The following is a 15,445-nucleotide window of genomic DNA, read 5'->3' as shown; positions in this document are numbered from 1 at the left end:
TACAAATCTCACAAGAGTAGTTGCCTAAAGGACTGCAAATACAGTGAGCAATTAGATGTACTGGCAAAATGATTACTGGAACCAGACATGTCTTTGAAATTCAGAAGGCAGTGCTTCACAGGCCAATGTGTGTGTGTGCGGATGAATGCAACTCAGAACAAGTGACTACAGAGTGCGACCTGCCCTGCCTGCTTCTGGAAGCTGCCGAAGTGTTCGCTTTAGAGACGCTCCAGCTGCTCCAGGTTATCACACTCTGCCTTCATGTGAAACCCTGCATCTGCTCTCCTCCACTGCAGCTGTGGAGGAACACCCTCCACCTGCCACGCATAGGGACACTGTTATTTATTACAGCTCAAACAAGGGTGACCGTCGGCCAGCTCCAGCGGCGTGTCTGCTGTGTTGTCTCATCCAGGCCTGTGAGGGCGCTGTTTACCGCTCGTCTCCTGTCTCGACAACGCACTCCTGGCAAATGAGCCTGGTTTGGAGTCCGATGCTCAGAGAAAAACATGCTGATATATAACTATCACACCTCAAAACAGGCTACAGCTACGCTGCGGTACAGCGTCTTCAGCTGATTTTCGCTGCCACCGCCAACCACATGCTAGAAGACCCCCCCGTCCAAACCAGCTAGCTGGACACACGACACTCCCTATCAACCACAGAAACAGCTGTGGTCTTTTCATCCTCACCAGAGTTCTCCGCAATTCCAAACATTTTCTGCAAGGCCGGTAATGCCAGCTGCACGAGGCAAGGAGATGCCAGCTGTTGGGATTGTGGCCTAAGGAATGCTGTGACCCGCAAGTGAGCCTGCGGACAGGCAAACTGGAGGGGGGCACACATGGAGAGGCCGCCTTGCTCCTCACCACCCACCGCGAAATGTGAAACGTGTTCTCGCATACGCTGCGTGCCCCGTCATCCTGGAACTGAACCGGTCTCTCCAGGGCTAAAGTGCAGCGATTCCTGCTTCTCAAACCTTTAAACTGTGACTGGTCTGCATTTAATCAAACGCACAGCCTATTTGTTCATGTCCCTACTAGAAATCTTATCAATGCTGTAGCTGTAATTCTGTACAAGAAACGCATTTTAACTCATGGGATTTGACATTACAATTTACAGTTTACAGTACTCATAAATTATCATTATTGTCATTCAGCACGCTCCTATCCAGAGTAATGTCACGTAATGTAATGCAAATCACAAGAAAATTGCAATGATAAATGTGTTAAAATGCTGTACATTTCATCAAGTTTAGAAACATTTAAAATGCATTAATGTTTCATAGGGGAACACCTCTAAGGCCTTTGTTTAGTCTTCTTTTAAGAGGTGGGAGAGTCAGCAGATGGATAAAAATGCTTATTAGAAGCATTTTCAAGCTCTGATGAAGAACAGGAATGCAAGGCATGTCTCCCTGATTCCACCACAGAGAAGTCCATCGCAGCGAAACATCCCTCTCCCTCGCTCTCTCTTTCTTTACCACTCTCATATTACCACTTTCCTCCTTCACTCTCTTCCTTCTTTTCACTTTTTGTAACAACCACTCTGATTCTCACGTTATCGCTCTATCTCTTTATCACTTCTCACTCTCTCTCTCTCTCTCCTTCCTCTCACTCTAACACTCTCGCTGAGGCAGATGACTAACAGAGCCTGAAAACATGCACCAAAGTCACTGGAAAAAAATCCCTTAATGCCCCTGATGGTGGTACGATCTGATACGCTGCACCTGGCCTTGGCAGACATTCAGTTGGGCCAACAGACACAATGTGTCCGGGTACTTCAGCAGACACCAGGAGAAAGAACAGGTTCTACTGAACAGCTTTGAAAGGCTGTGTGAGGCAGAGACTGACACTGAGTTAGGATTCTGGGAAAAGGGGAGCACAACTGGGAAAGGGGAGACACCTGCCTATATCCTAGTGTAAACCGAAGCAATTCAATCCCTGCTACCCAGCTGACACAAAACAAAAATGTTTCTGTGATGTTCTCAAGCTATTGTCACTGCCACAATGTTGAGGCAACACTGACAGACTGTTATCTGGTGAATCAAGAAGCCCGTCTGCCTTCACAAAAACGATGACAATAGCCAGTGGACTGCGGACAACTTCACTGCTTCTCATTCAGACGTCACTGTTCCTTTAACCCAATGAAGGCACGGCAAGACACGAGCCGCATTACAGATGGAGTGTGAAAGTAAAGTGACAAATCAAAATATTCTCGTGGCAATTATCCTCCGTTGATGAAAAGGCTGAGGCATCCACAGTGTCGAGAGTAGCAGCTAAAATAAGCCTGCCATGAGAGAAAGCTGATAGTGTGTTCACAGGTCTCAGTGGTGGATTGCTCTCAAGGTTAGAAAAGAGCTTCCTGAGGGGAGCTCTCTGGGCTGAGTCCCCACAGTGTTGGACTACCCCCCAGTCTCAGCAACACCTACCTTTGAGGATGGTGGGCCTCCTCTTGGAGTGGATCTTTTTAAACTTCCCTCGAAAGTCGCTGGCTGTGAGCAGGTCCACGGGCAAACTACCAATCCGCACCTGTACGACCTCATCCTGGCTCTCGTAGCGATCCAGCTCGCTGTCCGCCGTCTTGCCCGCACTCCTCAGGTCATCGAAAGACATCCTGAAAAGGACACGGAGCCCTCGACGGCTTTCAGGCTGTCTGCCGAGGCGGCATGGATAAGACCGGCACCCCTCCTCTCAGCCCAGAGGCAGCGTTTTCTCTTCCTGCAGCTCTTCCCTGCTGTTCTTCTCTTTCCTTTCTTCTCGTTCCGCCTCGGTTAGGCTGACTAAGGCTGTGTCCCGCGAGGAGATGCCGACGGAGAAGCCAGCCCCAGCCTCTGCTGCCTTATTCAAACCTCGCACTTGTCAGGGCAGTTTAGCCAGTTACAGTAACGTGCATGAATTGGCCAGGTATAGGATTACTGAGGATTGCCCCTCCTCTTTCCAGCAGAGTGGAGAGAGAGAGAGAGAGAGAAAGAGAGAGAAAGAGATAGAGACAAATACAGGCAGAAAGAAAGAGAGAGAGAGGAAGAGATTGAGCACAGAGTCAGAGTAACAAAGAAGGGGAAAGGGAAAGGAGAGGGAGGGAAGAATAAACTGAGGAAAGCACACAGTGACACACACATGCACTTTTTAACACATCCCCCTTCCCTCTCTCTCTCCTTCTCTCACTGTCTCTCTCTCACTTTCTCACGCGTGCACGAACTCCACCACACAAGCGTTAAAAGAAACACTACTAAAGCACGGGTAACAGACTATAGCACAAGCAATAAACACCAGCAACCATCCTCTTACCAGGGAGCAACAGGCTGAGCCAAGCCTGAACCCTGATCTGTGATTTACCACTGTTATGGGATTTCCTCACCACATTCATGGCTGTTAGGACACTGGCTCCCCTAAATCCCCTCAGTACACGCCCGGAGTGCCCACATTCAGTCCCCTGTGGGCTGTGTGCCAAATTGTGACATGTTTGCGTACACTGCTGGGACAGGCAGCATCCCACTGTCAAAGTTTTGCTGCTTTGCGGAACGTCACACCAAAAGGTTTTGCTTAAATTTATGGATTTACAATCAAAACAGGAAACAGTTGTCCCTGAGGGATGTTCTGGTGATGGACAGCATGCTAATGATAATGTCCTTTCATTAGTAAGGTGGAAAATTTTAAGTGTGTATCACTGGGACAGAATTTGCTTAATAACAGTGGAGACTTGTGAACTAAAGGACAAGGACAAGACAAGGACAGCTAACAGCTAAAACAGCTAAAAACTAATTTACAAAAACAAATGATGAAATGAAGGTTGGCTTAACGTCAAGGCTCCGGGATCCTGGATCCCTAATCAGTTTGTCATAATTATTTAACATAACGCAATCTCTACAGTATAATTAAAATGACTTCTTGTGAAGTACACCCTTTAGATTCAGTCAAGAATAAAGGGAATCAGCTGCAGATGGGTGCTCATTAAACTTACAGTTTATTCAGACAACCTGATAAAAAATACATTCAGGACAATTTAATGTTTAAGCCTCCCCTATCTCAGCTTGAAAAATGCCCACTGACTTCTGTACATGTGTGTATATACATACAAAGTATGTATCTCCTTTACACTGAGTAACAGAAGAATGGGCTGTGCTATTTTTATGTTTGGTTACACCCATCTTGTAAAAAAAAAATGCCATCTTAAGACATATGGATCAAACCATTTCACTTACTGCTGAATGAACGCATATTTTCAATGCTTAACTAAATTTGTAACACAGCGGCACACTCTGAATGTGTTTTCTGTTTTCTGCAGTTACCACATGTTAAAGCTGGTATGAAACAATCTCTCCACTCTCTCAAGGCTCTGGGCAGTGAAACGGTTCAAGAATGCCCGGCAACAGACACAAATCATGTGAAACTGGGCAATTTGCAGCTTGTGTAGGGGTGGTAACTCCACAGAAATTACCCAACTGTTCCTCCTGCTTTAATGTTGGTGCCACAGACAGGAAGCAGTGATTTAAACTGAACGCCACACTGAGATCCAAAACAGACAAGCTCCCTTCTCAAGCGGTCCCCTCTGGTAGCCTGAAATGAAAAACGAACATTCCGGCTTATCTCTCACAACTCACAGAAACTGTCATCAACTGAGAGGGAAGAGGGAATAAGACATTCTGTGGAACTTCCCAACCCTTCCCAAACTGAAGAATATTTACTGTACTTATATTTAAACTTCATTTAAGTGCTGTTTACATGTCCAATGGCAAAAGACCTGGAAACTCAAAAATGCACATTATCTACTCCTGAGGTGAAGCTGTCTTTTCAAATACCCTGTCCCCTCTAAAGTAGTTGTCTGACACATCTCAGCTCAGTAATCCTGTTCAAACAGTATAAAGTAAACCTGAGTTCACAGGCCCCAGTATTCTGCCCTCAGTGAGAACCATAAAAAACAAATAACGCTTAGTTTACCTGATGTGGCCCAAAGCACAGAGGCATGACCTCGTTGCAGCCAAACATTCGTGTTCACTGGTAAATAACCTTCATAACACCCCCTTTGCTCAAACCCACTTCTCTACGATATCCATCAGGCTACTGTGAGGTAGCAGGCTGAATTTTGCACGCACATAAACACACATGTGCATGTTTACATACAAACCTGCAGAGTATACAAGGAAACTCAAGCCGCCTGTTCCACCCGCCTCCATGGACAATATCAAAGGGCATGGTATGCACTCCTTGCTTCTTTGGAAAAAAAAACACAGGCTGTTGTGCTGACACCTGTCATCCCTTTATCCTTTATTCTTTGTATGTAGCTGATCGTGTCATTCCTCTTCAGTGATAACGTCTGTGGGTAATGCAGAGACGACATTTTATACAAAGGGTGCCCACTGCCCAGTGAACTCTGTGCTAAGAAACACAATCACACATATCTTGACGGACACCAAGCATAACAGCGGGGAAAAATGGGAGTCTCCAACAACGGTCATGTTTTGTCCATAAATTATGGAATTTCAAAGTTGACTGAATGAGGTTGTGGCTATTCTACAGTGGCTTTGAATGCAGGGTTTCTGTTGTGGGTTTGTGTTGACCTTCTCGGCACCTAGTGGAGGAGAAGAGCAATCTGTCCTGCACAGAAACTAACCGGGCAGAACAGCCAAAGCCAGCAGCAAAAATGTAAGTTTCAAAGCACCGCAGATTTCTGTGGACAGCACACCCTGATTCTAAACCTCGGGGACACCGTGTGACCTCAACACCTCCTGTACTCCTGTATATTCAGGAACCCTCAGGCCACAGATACTGTAGCAAGGACTGAGAGCTCTGACCTCTTTCATCCCAAAGTGCATACAGTGCCAAAAAACAAAAATAAAACTCACTGACTGCAGCTTGATCCTTGCCAATATGATAGATGTAAATGTGATGTAAATGTTATGCTATGTAATGCGCTGAACAGGTGACTCGTGCCTCTAAACTTAGGCAGCCAACCGCTCTGTAGATGCAAAACAAATTACTGACAACAGAAAACAAAAGCTCACATTCTCCTACCCTCTCCTATCCCTCTCATACACACACACATACACACACACACACACACACACACGCACACACAGCTCTCAGTGCTTTTCCACTGTCCTGACAGAATGGCTGTAGGCAAAAGCTGTGGATAGCCTCACGGAACCTGAGAACCTGAGAACTCATACTTGAAAAATAGGTCATACTCAGGCAACACATTCAAGCCAGACCACACCTGTGTTTACCGCAGATTTATTCTCTACCTTACGCCTGACACTCACCGTCTAACCTACATTCAACACGGATGTAAGTGCCAACACCACATCGCCACATCAACAATGCCACTAACAACACATTAAACATTGCATTCAATTATTACAGGACAAAACTTTGAAAAAATGTTGTATATTTTTCAGTGCATCAAATCATGTAATATATCCTCTCATACCACGTGACATTATATATGTACTATGTCATATTCTACCAATAACGTGAAATATATTTGATGATGCATGCATAAAGATGAATTAAATGCATATTAACTGGGTTACTACACATTACAAAGATTTTTGGCATGAAAAGCAACACATTCTTTGGCTTTTTAATGTTTTGACATCAGGGATAACAGAGAAGAATAAGGAGGGGAACTCTTCCAGTAAACCATTAAATCATGGAGGAAACCCAAGTATCCACATTTTAAAAAGCTGGATATATGATACAGGCACTGATGTAACATTGTTTGTAATTCACACAGTAAACATCATACCACACACTTTGTGATGAATGGACTGTCCACATTATTGCTGTGCGATTTTACACAGAACACCACTTTTCCCAAGGCATGCTGGCCACACCCCTACACTTTCAATATACTGTGTTAAAGGTGTCAGTATCTGTATGTGAAAGGGTTTATATGGCCGGGTAAAAAAATCTTTTGCATTACTGTTTCAACCCTGCTTGAGGCCAAACGTTGGCTTGGTACTAACGCAAGGTCCCAGGTGATGGCAAACATGCTGGAATGTCCGCGGCGCAAACGTAACCTAATCTCGGTGGTGATACGACCGGACAACGCGATACGCTTTCAAACGCCTGCTTTTGAAAGTTCCCTCCTGCATGTAACCTGATTTTTTTTTTTTTTCCTGATTTTCTTTCTTTTTTTTTTTAAGTCCAGTCAGCCCCGCCCAACCACCTCCCCACCCCTAACTCTGTAACTCTGCTGTCACCTGCCCACACACCTGTTGACCTGAGGGGTGGGTCATACTGGGAGGCAGGGCAGCTGCCAGGGTCATAGCTCACATGGTAAACACTGACCCGCACCTCCCATGCGGCTCTGCAGTGCTCACAGGAAAGAACAGGGTAAACAGACTCACTCTGTATGGGCTTTCTGTTTGCATGCAACAGCAGTCACAGCGTTTCAAAACCCCACCAGGCAGCAATTCTGATGTCTCTGTTTCAGACATTTCTTACTGAGGGGTTTTTTTTTTCCCAGACGCAATAAAAATGATTAGAAACGTCTTGTCTCCCTCCTTATTTGATCCTCTTCCTCATCTCCGCATTCCTGCTTTCTAAAAAGCAAGAAGTGAGAAATAGCTTGGATTCCCTGGCAGAAGAGCAGATCATAGAGCAAGTAAACACAGCTTTACTGTTTATTCATCTGTAAGGGAGCTGGGAACTTGACAGCGATGTGAAACAAACAACAATCAGTTGCAAATTCTGTAACAGCAGCCTTAGGAGTGAAACCAGCTCAACTCACAAATGTTTTCTTGATATACGAACAAGAGACAAAACACAGATTTTAAGTAAAGGAGGGGAAGGCTCGCTGAATTTGTGAAGTGAAGCCATGTTACAGCAACTGCTTTCTATACCTTCACCTTCAGCGTAAGGAGGGTGTGCAGCAATGTTCTGGGACTAATAAACACCCACAGCACTTCCACAGAGGATATGTGACTCAAGAGGGCCCTCTACTGTCCCTGACGATTAACACCAATACAAGCGTTCACAAAGAAACCATACATTTTACTCTTCACTGACACCCAGCGAAGTTTGTTTCCACATCATAAAAATGGCATAATTAATTACCTGATTACATATAAGCCTACCTTCTCATCGATTTATTTATTTATGACTGGCCCTTACTGTTCATGGTACAAATCTGGATTCACTTTATGCTTTCTGAATTTCACTATTCAAAAACTCACTGGGGTTTTCAGATGATTCAACATAAAGGCCTTTTCTTCAGGCTGACTCATCAGATTCCTCCAGAATAACTAAAAGACGCAGCCTACTACATATCGTGCCCTGTTTTTTTTTTTCTCTCGGAGACTATAGCCAAGAAAATCCTAGCCTACTTCTTTGTCAATGTGCTCAACTTTGCTTTCCAACCGACTCTTGGCAGAAAAGAGAAAGATCTAGCATTCACCATCAACAGAAGGAGTAGGTGCACATCATCACCGGTAATGCTTACAGACCTGAACTTTGCCAACAACACTCTCACCTCTTATCACATCTCACAAGCAGAGAAGAGTCTTCTTAGAGTAGAGAAATGCTGCAAAAGTGATGGCATCAGGCTCAACTCCAAGAAAACCATGTACATGGCATATCATCTCCATGGAAACAAATAAGAGAAAAAAAAAGAGTCTCAGAAACATAGGATACCAAGGATCCTGGGTGATGAGACTGGGAAAGATGCGAAGACCTGCATTCCTCTGGCCTGGAAGGCACTGAACTCAATGAGGACAGTCTACTAAGGACAGCCAAATAGGTCAATTGTCCCGTATAGCATGTCAGCCAAAGCATGTATATTGTATACCAGAAAGCTGGGATTGCTGAGGGGGATCCACTGGTCTCAACATCTGACCAACCAGAAGCTCTACGGAGCTATTCCTAAGACCAGTGAAAAAATAAAATCAAGGAGCCTGAGAATTGCTGGGCACAGCCATAGAAACCCAGAGTAAGACGTAAGCAAGATAGTTCTGTGGGTCCCAAATCACAGACAAACAGCTCGGGGAAGGCCACCAGAGACCTATGTTAATACAATCTCTCAGGACACCGATCTCAATGTGGCGGAGCTCTCCACTACCATGAAAGACAAGGAGTTGCAGCGAGCCATCATCCGACAACGATGTGCCGGCATGAGGAAGTCAGCAGTAAGCAAGACGCTGCAGGACTAGGCCTATTTCTGACACGTGTAAGAGAAACGAGTAAACAGCATAACAATTCAACAAACAGCGCCAAACAGAGACGGAATTCTGCAGGTTGTTGCCATGGTGAGGGACATAATTCTGTCGGCTGGGAGCAACAGGAGACCCGCTGAGTAAATTACAGATACAGAAGCAATATTCAGGGAGCTTCTATCATCGTCACTCCACAAACATTTAAAAAATGCTGAGAGTCGTGGAGAGGGTTGTTAACAGCTTGTCTATTAGAAGCACAGAGGAGTGTGTCAGGAAAAAACTATCAGCACACTCCCACGCATGCCATGCTTGAAAAAAAAAAAAAAAAAAAAGATACACAATGTCTTTAGGGTCAATGCCATCATCAGCTTCATGAGCTAATGTGCTTCGAGTGGCCGGGCGCGTTTGTGCATGAGAGAATGCTGCCGTTCTCCCGCAGAGCCGCCGCTATATCTGCGTGAGCAATGCCGGTAGCTAGCAGCCTGCAGCACAGCGCTGAGTGGAACGTGTTATGTGGCCCTCAGCTTAAAAGGGACACAAGTTCTGCGCTGTGCCTGTGATTACACGCCCGCTTACAGGAAGCCGACAGCTTTATAAAGATGGTTCAGGCTAAAGTGCAGTTGCAAAGCAAATGTCAAATTTAAAGTCATACAATCAAGTGCTTTAATCTTTTGCTAAAAGCTTCTCCAAGTAGTGTTTTGTCCTGATTTCGATTCTTGGTGACGGGCCTCTATCTCTTTCTCTCTGCATGTGTAAATAAACATACACACACACAATATAATATTATGTTAGATTATATATATCTTATATAGCGAGAGAGAGAGCTATATATAAAGTTCCATTCTCCGTCTGAAAGGTTCCCTCAAATTAGGTAGGTGGTGTCTCACCACCCCTCCTGGGGTATCCTTTCACACCCACCAACACATCCCTACCCATCCCCACCCCCACCCCCACCCCCCCACAGTAGGCTCTAGTGGGCTGCTGGAGCCCATCCCATCTGGCCAGCCTCTTTTCCCCGCCACTCCTTTCGGATGCCATCTGCTCCCCAGCATGCAGCCTGATCCATATCCGTACACAACGCCTCCGCCACAGCCAGCTCCTGCCACACCACCGGACAGCACACAGCAACATTAACAATAAGACTGATGAATTACTGAAAGGATAATCTGTAAAACTGCTTCACAGCACATAATTCAAAGAGAAAACACAAACACCTGTTTCCGTGTTAAATGAACCCATTAAATTAACACACATCCAAGCTTATGCTGTGACCCCCGCTTCTACCACTTTAACAATGGGCTCATTAGCAGGATCAGTCTGTACAACTTCTGCACAGACTGTATTTACAAAAAATAAAAATTACTTGAATATACATGCATCAGGCCTGAATGGCATTTACTAACAGAGGGTAGTTCCTGCTTACTGATAAAATAAATCGGTTTGCTTTCTGAATTTAAGTTAATTTAACAATGACTGAACCCAAAATTGTGGCCTTGAAAGGCAACATATTGAGGTTACTGGTTACGTTGCTAACCTGTTCTCAGTACTCAGGGTGTTTTCTCTGCTTAATGACTGATCCGGAATCAGTTCACCATTTAGAGGTAAGGACAGAATCTGCCTACACCACTGACTCAGTGAAAGTAGGCCTCTAATTGGTGTGGGTCCCATGACATGAGCAAGCCTGCCCCAGCTCTGTCTGACAGTCCAGAGAGAGCTGCTGATCGTGATGCCTGTCACTGGCAGTCCTGCAGGGTCCTCAAGCCACACCTGTCGCCAAACCCTCTCACTGCCTGTCATTCAGTTCGCCACAGAGAGCGGCCTCTGGGCATATCCATGCAAGCCAGTTGTAGAGAAATCGCACCCACATGCACTGACCCAAATCGTTTTCATACTATGGCTGGTGAAGGCTAGGATTGGGTCAACTGACCCTGGACCAGCTGAAGGGAAAAGGAAAACTTCCAGTTTAGTAGGGAAAATCACTGGACCGATTGCTGTTGAAACATCCAGGAAAAGTAGCTGTCTAACAAAATGTTCTTGTGTTGTGTCTCTTGAATTGAACAGGTTTACATGCAAAGCCTTTTTGTCCTCTCTGCTTGGAATGCACAGGAAATCAAGGTCAGCTCTGGATTAGGTTAGACAATAGAATCAAGCTGGACATAACATTTATCTTGTGACACAAAGAATGTTATTGCTAGGACAAGCTCATGCCTGACAGTCCTTTTCTTGCCCACACCTGTTTTTTATATTTTAACAAGCGGTTCACGGATGCTTCTTGTCATCTTTTCCGGTACTGCGATATTCAATTACAACAAACTTAAAATGAAATGTGGGTTCAATGTAGAGAATCTGTGCGGACTTCAGGTTCAGGGTAGGAAGAAGGGAAGATCCAGTCTAGTGTCATTATACTGCTGTCCACCCCCTGCCATAACAAGAGAAAACACAACCTAAAACATGTCACACTGTCACAATAAAGCTATATCACTCATAAAAACACAGACAAAATTGTTTAGATTGCAAATCTAGTTGTGCTACACTTAGTTTACATTCCTAAAGAAGCTCTTCATGCAGTAAATTAATATGATACTGAGCATTAGGATCAACAACACAGCAGCTGGCAGCAAACACAGAAGCAGTGTTTACACTGCAGTGCTAGTTTTATATCTTAGCATTATTCTCCCAGCCCACAGTGTGTTATTTCAGAGGGCCAGACTTTATTTGTTCTAGTTATCATGGAAACAGCATTAGGCAGAGAGATCCATGCAAAACAGAAGGAAGTGAAGAGACTCATTCTGAAAATCAAACCAACTGTTTCTACTCCCAAGGCTACACATAATTCTGAATTGGCTTATGGAAGCCCAGATGGCATTTTCTCTGACAATGAGAAGTGCAATCTAATAATCTCCTCAATGGCAGAAGGCCATAACAAGCCGATGAATGACTAAATTAAGGGCATTGTTCCATTTTGATAGTGAAACCACAACAACACCGACCACAATTAAAAGAATTATATGCAGCTTATGTGAATTCAGTCAAACAATGACAAGCAAAGCCCAGAGGCTGAACACACAGGTGTGGTCTGGAAGAGCACACAACACTTCATAAACATCTTTCAAATACAAAACATTATTATTTATAAAAACAAATACAGGCCTATTTGTCAGTGAACACTGTGAACAAGACAGATGCACATGTCCTGATAAACTGCTTATAATGAAGGGGGGTATGGATCCCAACAGCCACAGGTATAATTAACAGCGCACAGTTGTGCAGACACACTGCTGTTTCTAACATGAAATATTCATGCTCATTCAACCTCATAAATGACTGATGCACTTAAAAATCAGAGGCAGATGAAATACAGAAAATATGTTGCAGTGTGTTACGTGCAAAGTTGAACTATCAGAAAGGTGACTCTGCTGCAAAAAAAGTGCTGAAGATCTGCCAGGCCAGGAGTTACTGTGAACTGCTAACAAATTAACTACAATCTCGCCATCGCATGTTCCAATGGACAGGTACACAAGTGTTCAGTATGACAACATCCAAAACATAAAATATGTTATTGGAAATACGATCATGCATTACCCTCAGAACACCGCTGGGCATCAGATCTTTAAGAGAAATGAGACATCCTCAACGATTTTATTGAGTTTTCTTTTCGGAGAAGACAGTGGGAAAGATTGCACAACATTGCATAAAACAGGCTATTATTCTGATGCCACTGTTAAGCAATACGCTTGATATGGTACTCTTGTTTATACAAGAGAACATAATTTAGATGGAACGACTAATATCTGCAAATACATTAGTCGAGTGTATAGATTGGCCTGTGGTGTTCTAAAATAGCAAGACAGACCAGCTACCTGGGTATAATAAAAAGAATAATCTATACAATTTTAAATCCAGCTAAGGTTAGCTACTAAGCTCTACCCATTATGAAGGAACCAGCAATAGAGCACAGCTAGCCTGCTAGCTACAGAAGCTACAGTATATTGCTAATCTATTTACATAATGTTACATTTCATCATTTCATGTCCATTGTTTATTCATGCAAACAGTTCATTCAATATCTGAATATTATTTCGCTATGTAAGTTACCTACAATAAAAAGTGGTGCTTTGTTGGCAGCATCAACAACTTCTGTTCCTTGTTACAGTAACGTTAGCTGGCTAGCTACCAATGATTGTTGGCTAACAAGTCTATCTAATTACTCAAGCTGCTGGTTTGGAATATAGCTAGCATATTATACGTTATACAGCATATTATAATACACTGCACACATACTGACGATACACAGAAAAAAACGACCCATTTTGCCAATGACTCTTCATTCTGTCCATGCGTTTATATTTCATAGATAACCATTTCCTTAGTGGCTGTACACATAACGTTAGCCACCGTGCTCGCTACATGGTTGATGAGACAAGGAAAGGAAGGCTACAGTAGCTGGCGAGCTACATCATTCAGCATGCAAAGGAACTTAAAATGAAATTTACCCTTTGAACGAGTGGCCTGTGGTTTATTTAGCCATTTCTTCAGCAAAAATTTCATCCAACGTTTGTTTCAGCAAGATCGCTACACTGCACTTGATCAAAATCCGCTCTTCATTTAGGTATTCCTTTACCGTTCCTTATCGTTTTTTTTCCCTTATGGACCGAGAGAGCCTGAGCCAGGGAGGAACAAAGCTCCACCCCTAGCAACCAATCATATTCCAGTCTGTCCTCATAGTGAAGACAAGCGCCTTGCCTATTCGCAGACAGTAATGCCCATCAAGTAGTGCACACCTTTGTTCGCTTAGATCATCTTCGCAAGAAGGATGCTCTCCTTTAGAACTGTAGCAGGTGCAGGAAAAGCTTCCCTGTCAATATATACACATTAAATAAAGCAATCTTCATGACCATTAAGTAACGCATATACAAAATAACGATTTATTAAAGTGCTAAGCACTGAAAATACATAATCTGAATATCATATCTTTCATATGGTATTCAGAATGACATATCTTTCTGTGGATGAACACAAGATTCAATACACATGAACCCACAAATAATGGCAGGATATAATAATAATAATAATAATAATAATGCTTTTTATTATTTAAGATCCTGAAAATGCTTTAAAATGTTACATATCTTGTAAGCATGTTGTGTTCTCATTTGGTAAGTCCATATGAAATGTATAATGGCACCCAATATTTGGGAACAGGAGAGATCCTCAAACGTCTAGGAAACAAATCTCTCTGGGCAGCTGAATGTTTCCAGTATGAAGTATTTTAGTTCAATGCCCATTAACTGTAATGTCCTGGCCCCAGTTGTCACCTCCACTTGGGCTGTTGTGTTTCCATGGTTATCAGTTGTAAAGTCAGTGACCTTCATTTCAGTCCTCAGGTAGTACACAACACAGTGGATACTACAGTTTTCACTGCACACCCTGTCTTTTTGTGTATTTTTAATGCTTATGTAATTTTTGTTTTTTTCTGAAACTTGGTGTGCTGCTTTTCTTGACCAGGCCTCTCTCGTAAAAGAGATTTTAATCTCAATGGGACAAACCTGGTGAAATAAAGGTTATATACAATAAACTAAAAAAATTTTGGTCAGTAGAGCTATCATAACAGCATTTCACGGATGTGAAATTTTGCAAAAGCAAGTGATCACGCAATATAAAATAATTACAAACGAGGAAAAAGGTACAATCATGCTGGCATTCATCTGATGTTCACTTCATACATAATTTTCCTGAGCCATGATTGATTCACAATTTTTGCTCTTTGCTTTCTAAGGGAATCACTAAGAAGCTATATGTCTGAGACAATCCCCAAAAGGGTGTGCAAAATATTCCAACTTCCCAACGTCAGTGGTAGACTTGTGATGTGATGTGATAGACTTGTGAACATCTGTAACAGGGCAGTGTTGTGGAGTGGTTAAAGGATCACACTTCTAGCAAAATGTTGTAGGTTCTGACCTTTGCTAGCACAGTACAACATAGCTGTTGTTCCTTTGGTTCTGATAGTGAATTGTTGCAGTAAATATCTGCCTGCAAAAATGGATAATATGTAAAACAAATGCTACAGTATCAAATTAGTCTTGGACAATATTGATTGCACAGTATGTTAATAACGTATTACATTGCTAGCAGCAATATTCTGCTCCACAAAAACATAAGTGACAGATTGTGCATATTTCATTGCATCTGCATTATTTGTTAGGGCCATTGGGTACAGTATGCATGAACCAGCTCTTTGTGCCTTCTGTACACATGTTGTAAGAACATAGGCTCTCTCATGGTTGCATGGACACATGTTTT

General features: G+C 43.2%; 1 protein-coding gene across 3 annotated transcripts in view; it reads right to left on the bottom strand.

Moving 5' to 3' along the window:
* The window catches only part of fryb (furry homolog b (Drosophila)), an 87,360-nt gene extending 73,566 nt beyond the window's left edge, over window positions 1-13,794 (bottom strand). For 2 of the 3 annotated variants that reach the window (XM_036525371.1, XM_036525372.1), the window contains exon 1: window positions 13,639-13,794. In XM_036525371.1, coding sequence (XP_036381264.1) covers window positions 13,639-13,693 — 55 coding nt within the window. In that variant the 5' untranslated portion in view covers window positions 13,694-13,794. Of the gene's footprint in view, window positions 1-2,422; window positions 2,854-13,638 lie in introns of those variants that run through there. The other variant, XM_036525366.1, reaches the window with a different exon arrangement.
* Window positions 13,795-15,445: the final 1,651 nt, after the last annotated feature.

This window comes from Megalops cyprinoides, chromosome 3 (assembly GCF_013368585.1).
Source record: "Megalops cyprinoides isolate fMegCyp1 chromosome 3, fMegCyp1.pri, whole genome shotgun sequence".
In the NCBI taxonomy this organism is placed as follows: Eukaryota; Metazoa; Chordata; class Actinopteri; order Elopiformes; family Megalopidae; genus Megalops; species Megalops cyprinoides.
Note: the sequence above shows the minus strand (reverse complement) of the source record. Positions and strands in the feature narration are given on the sequence as shown.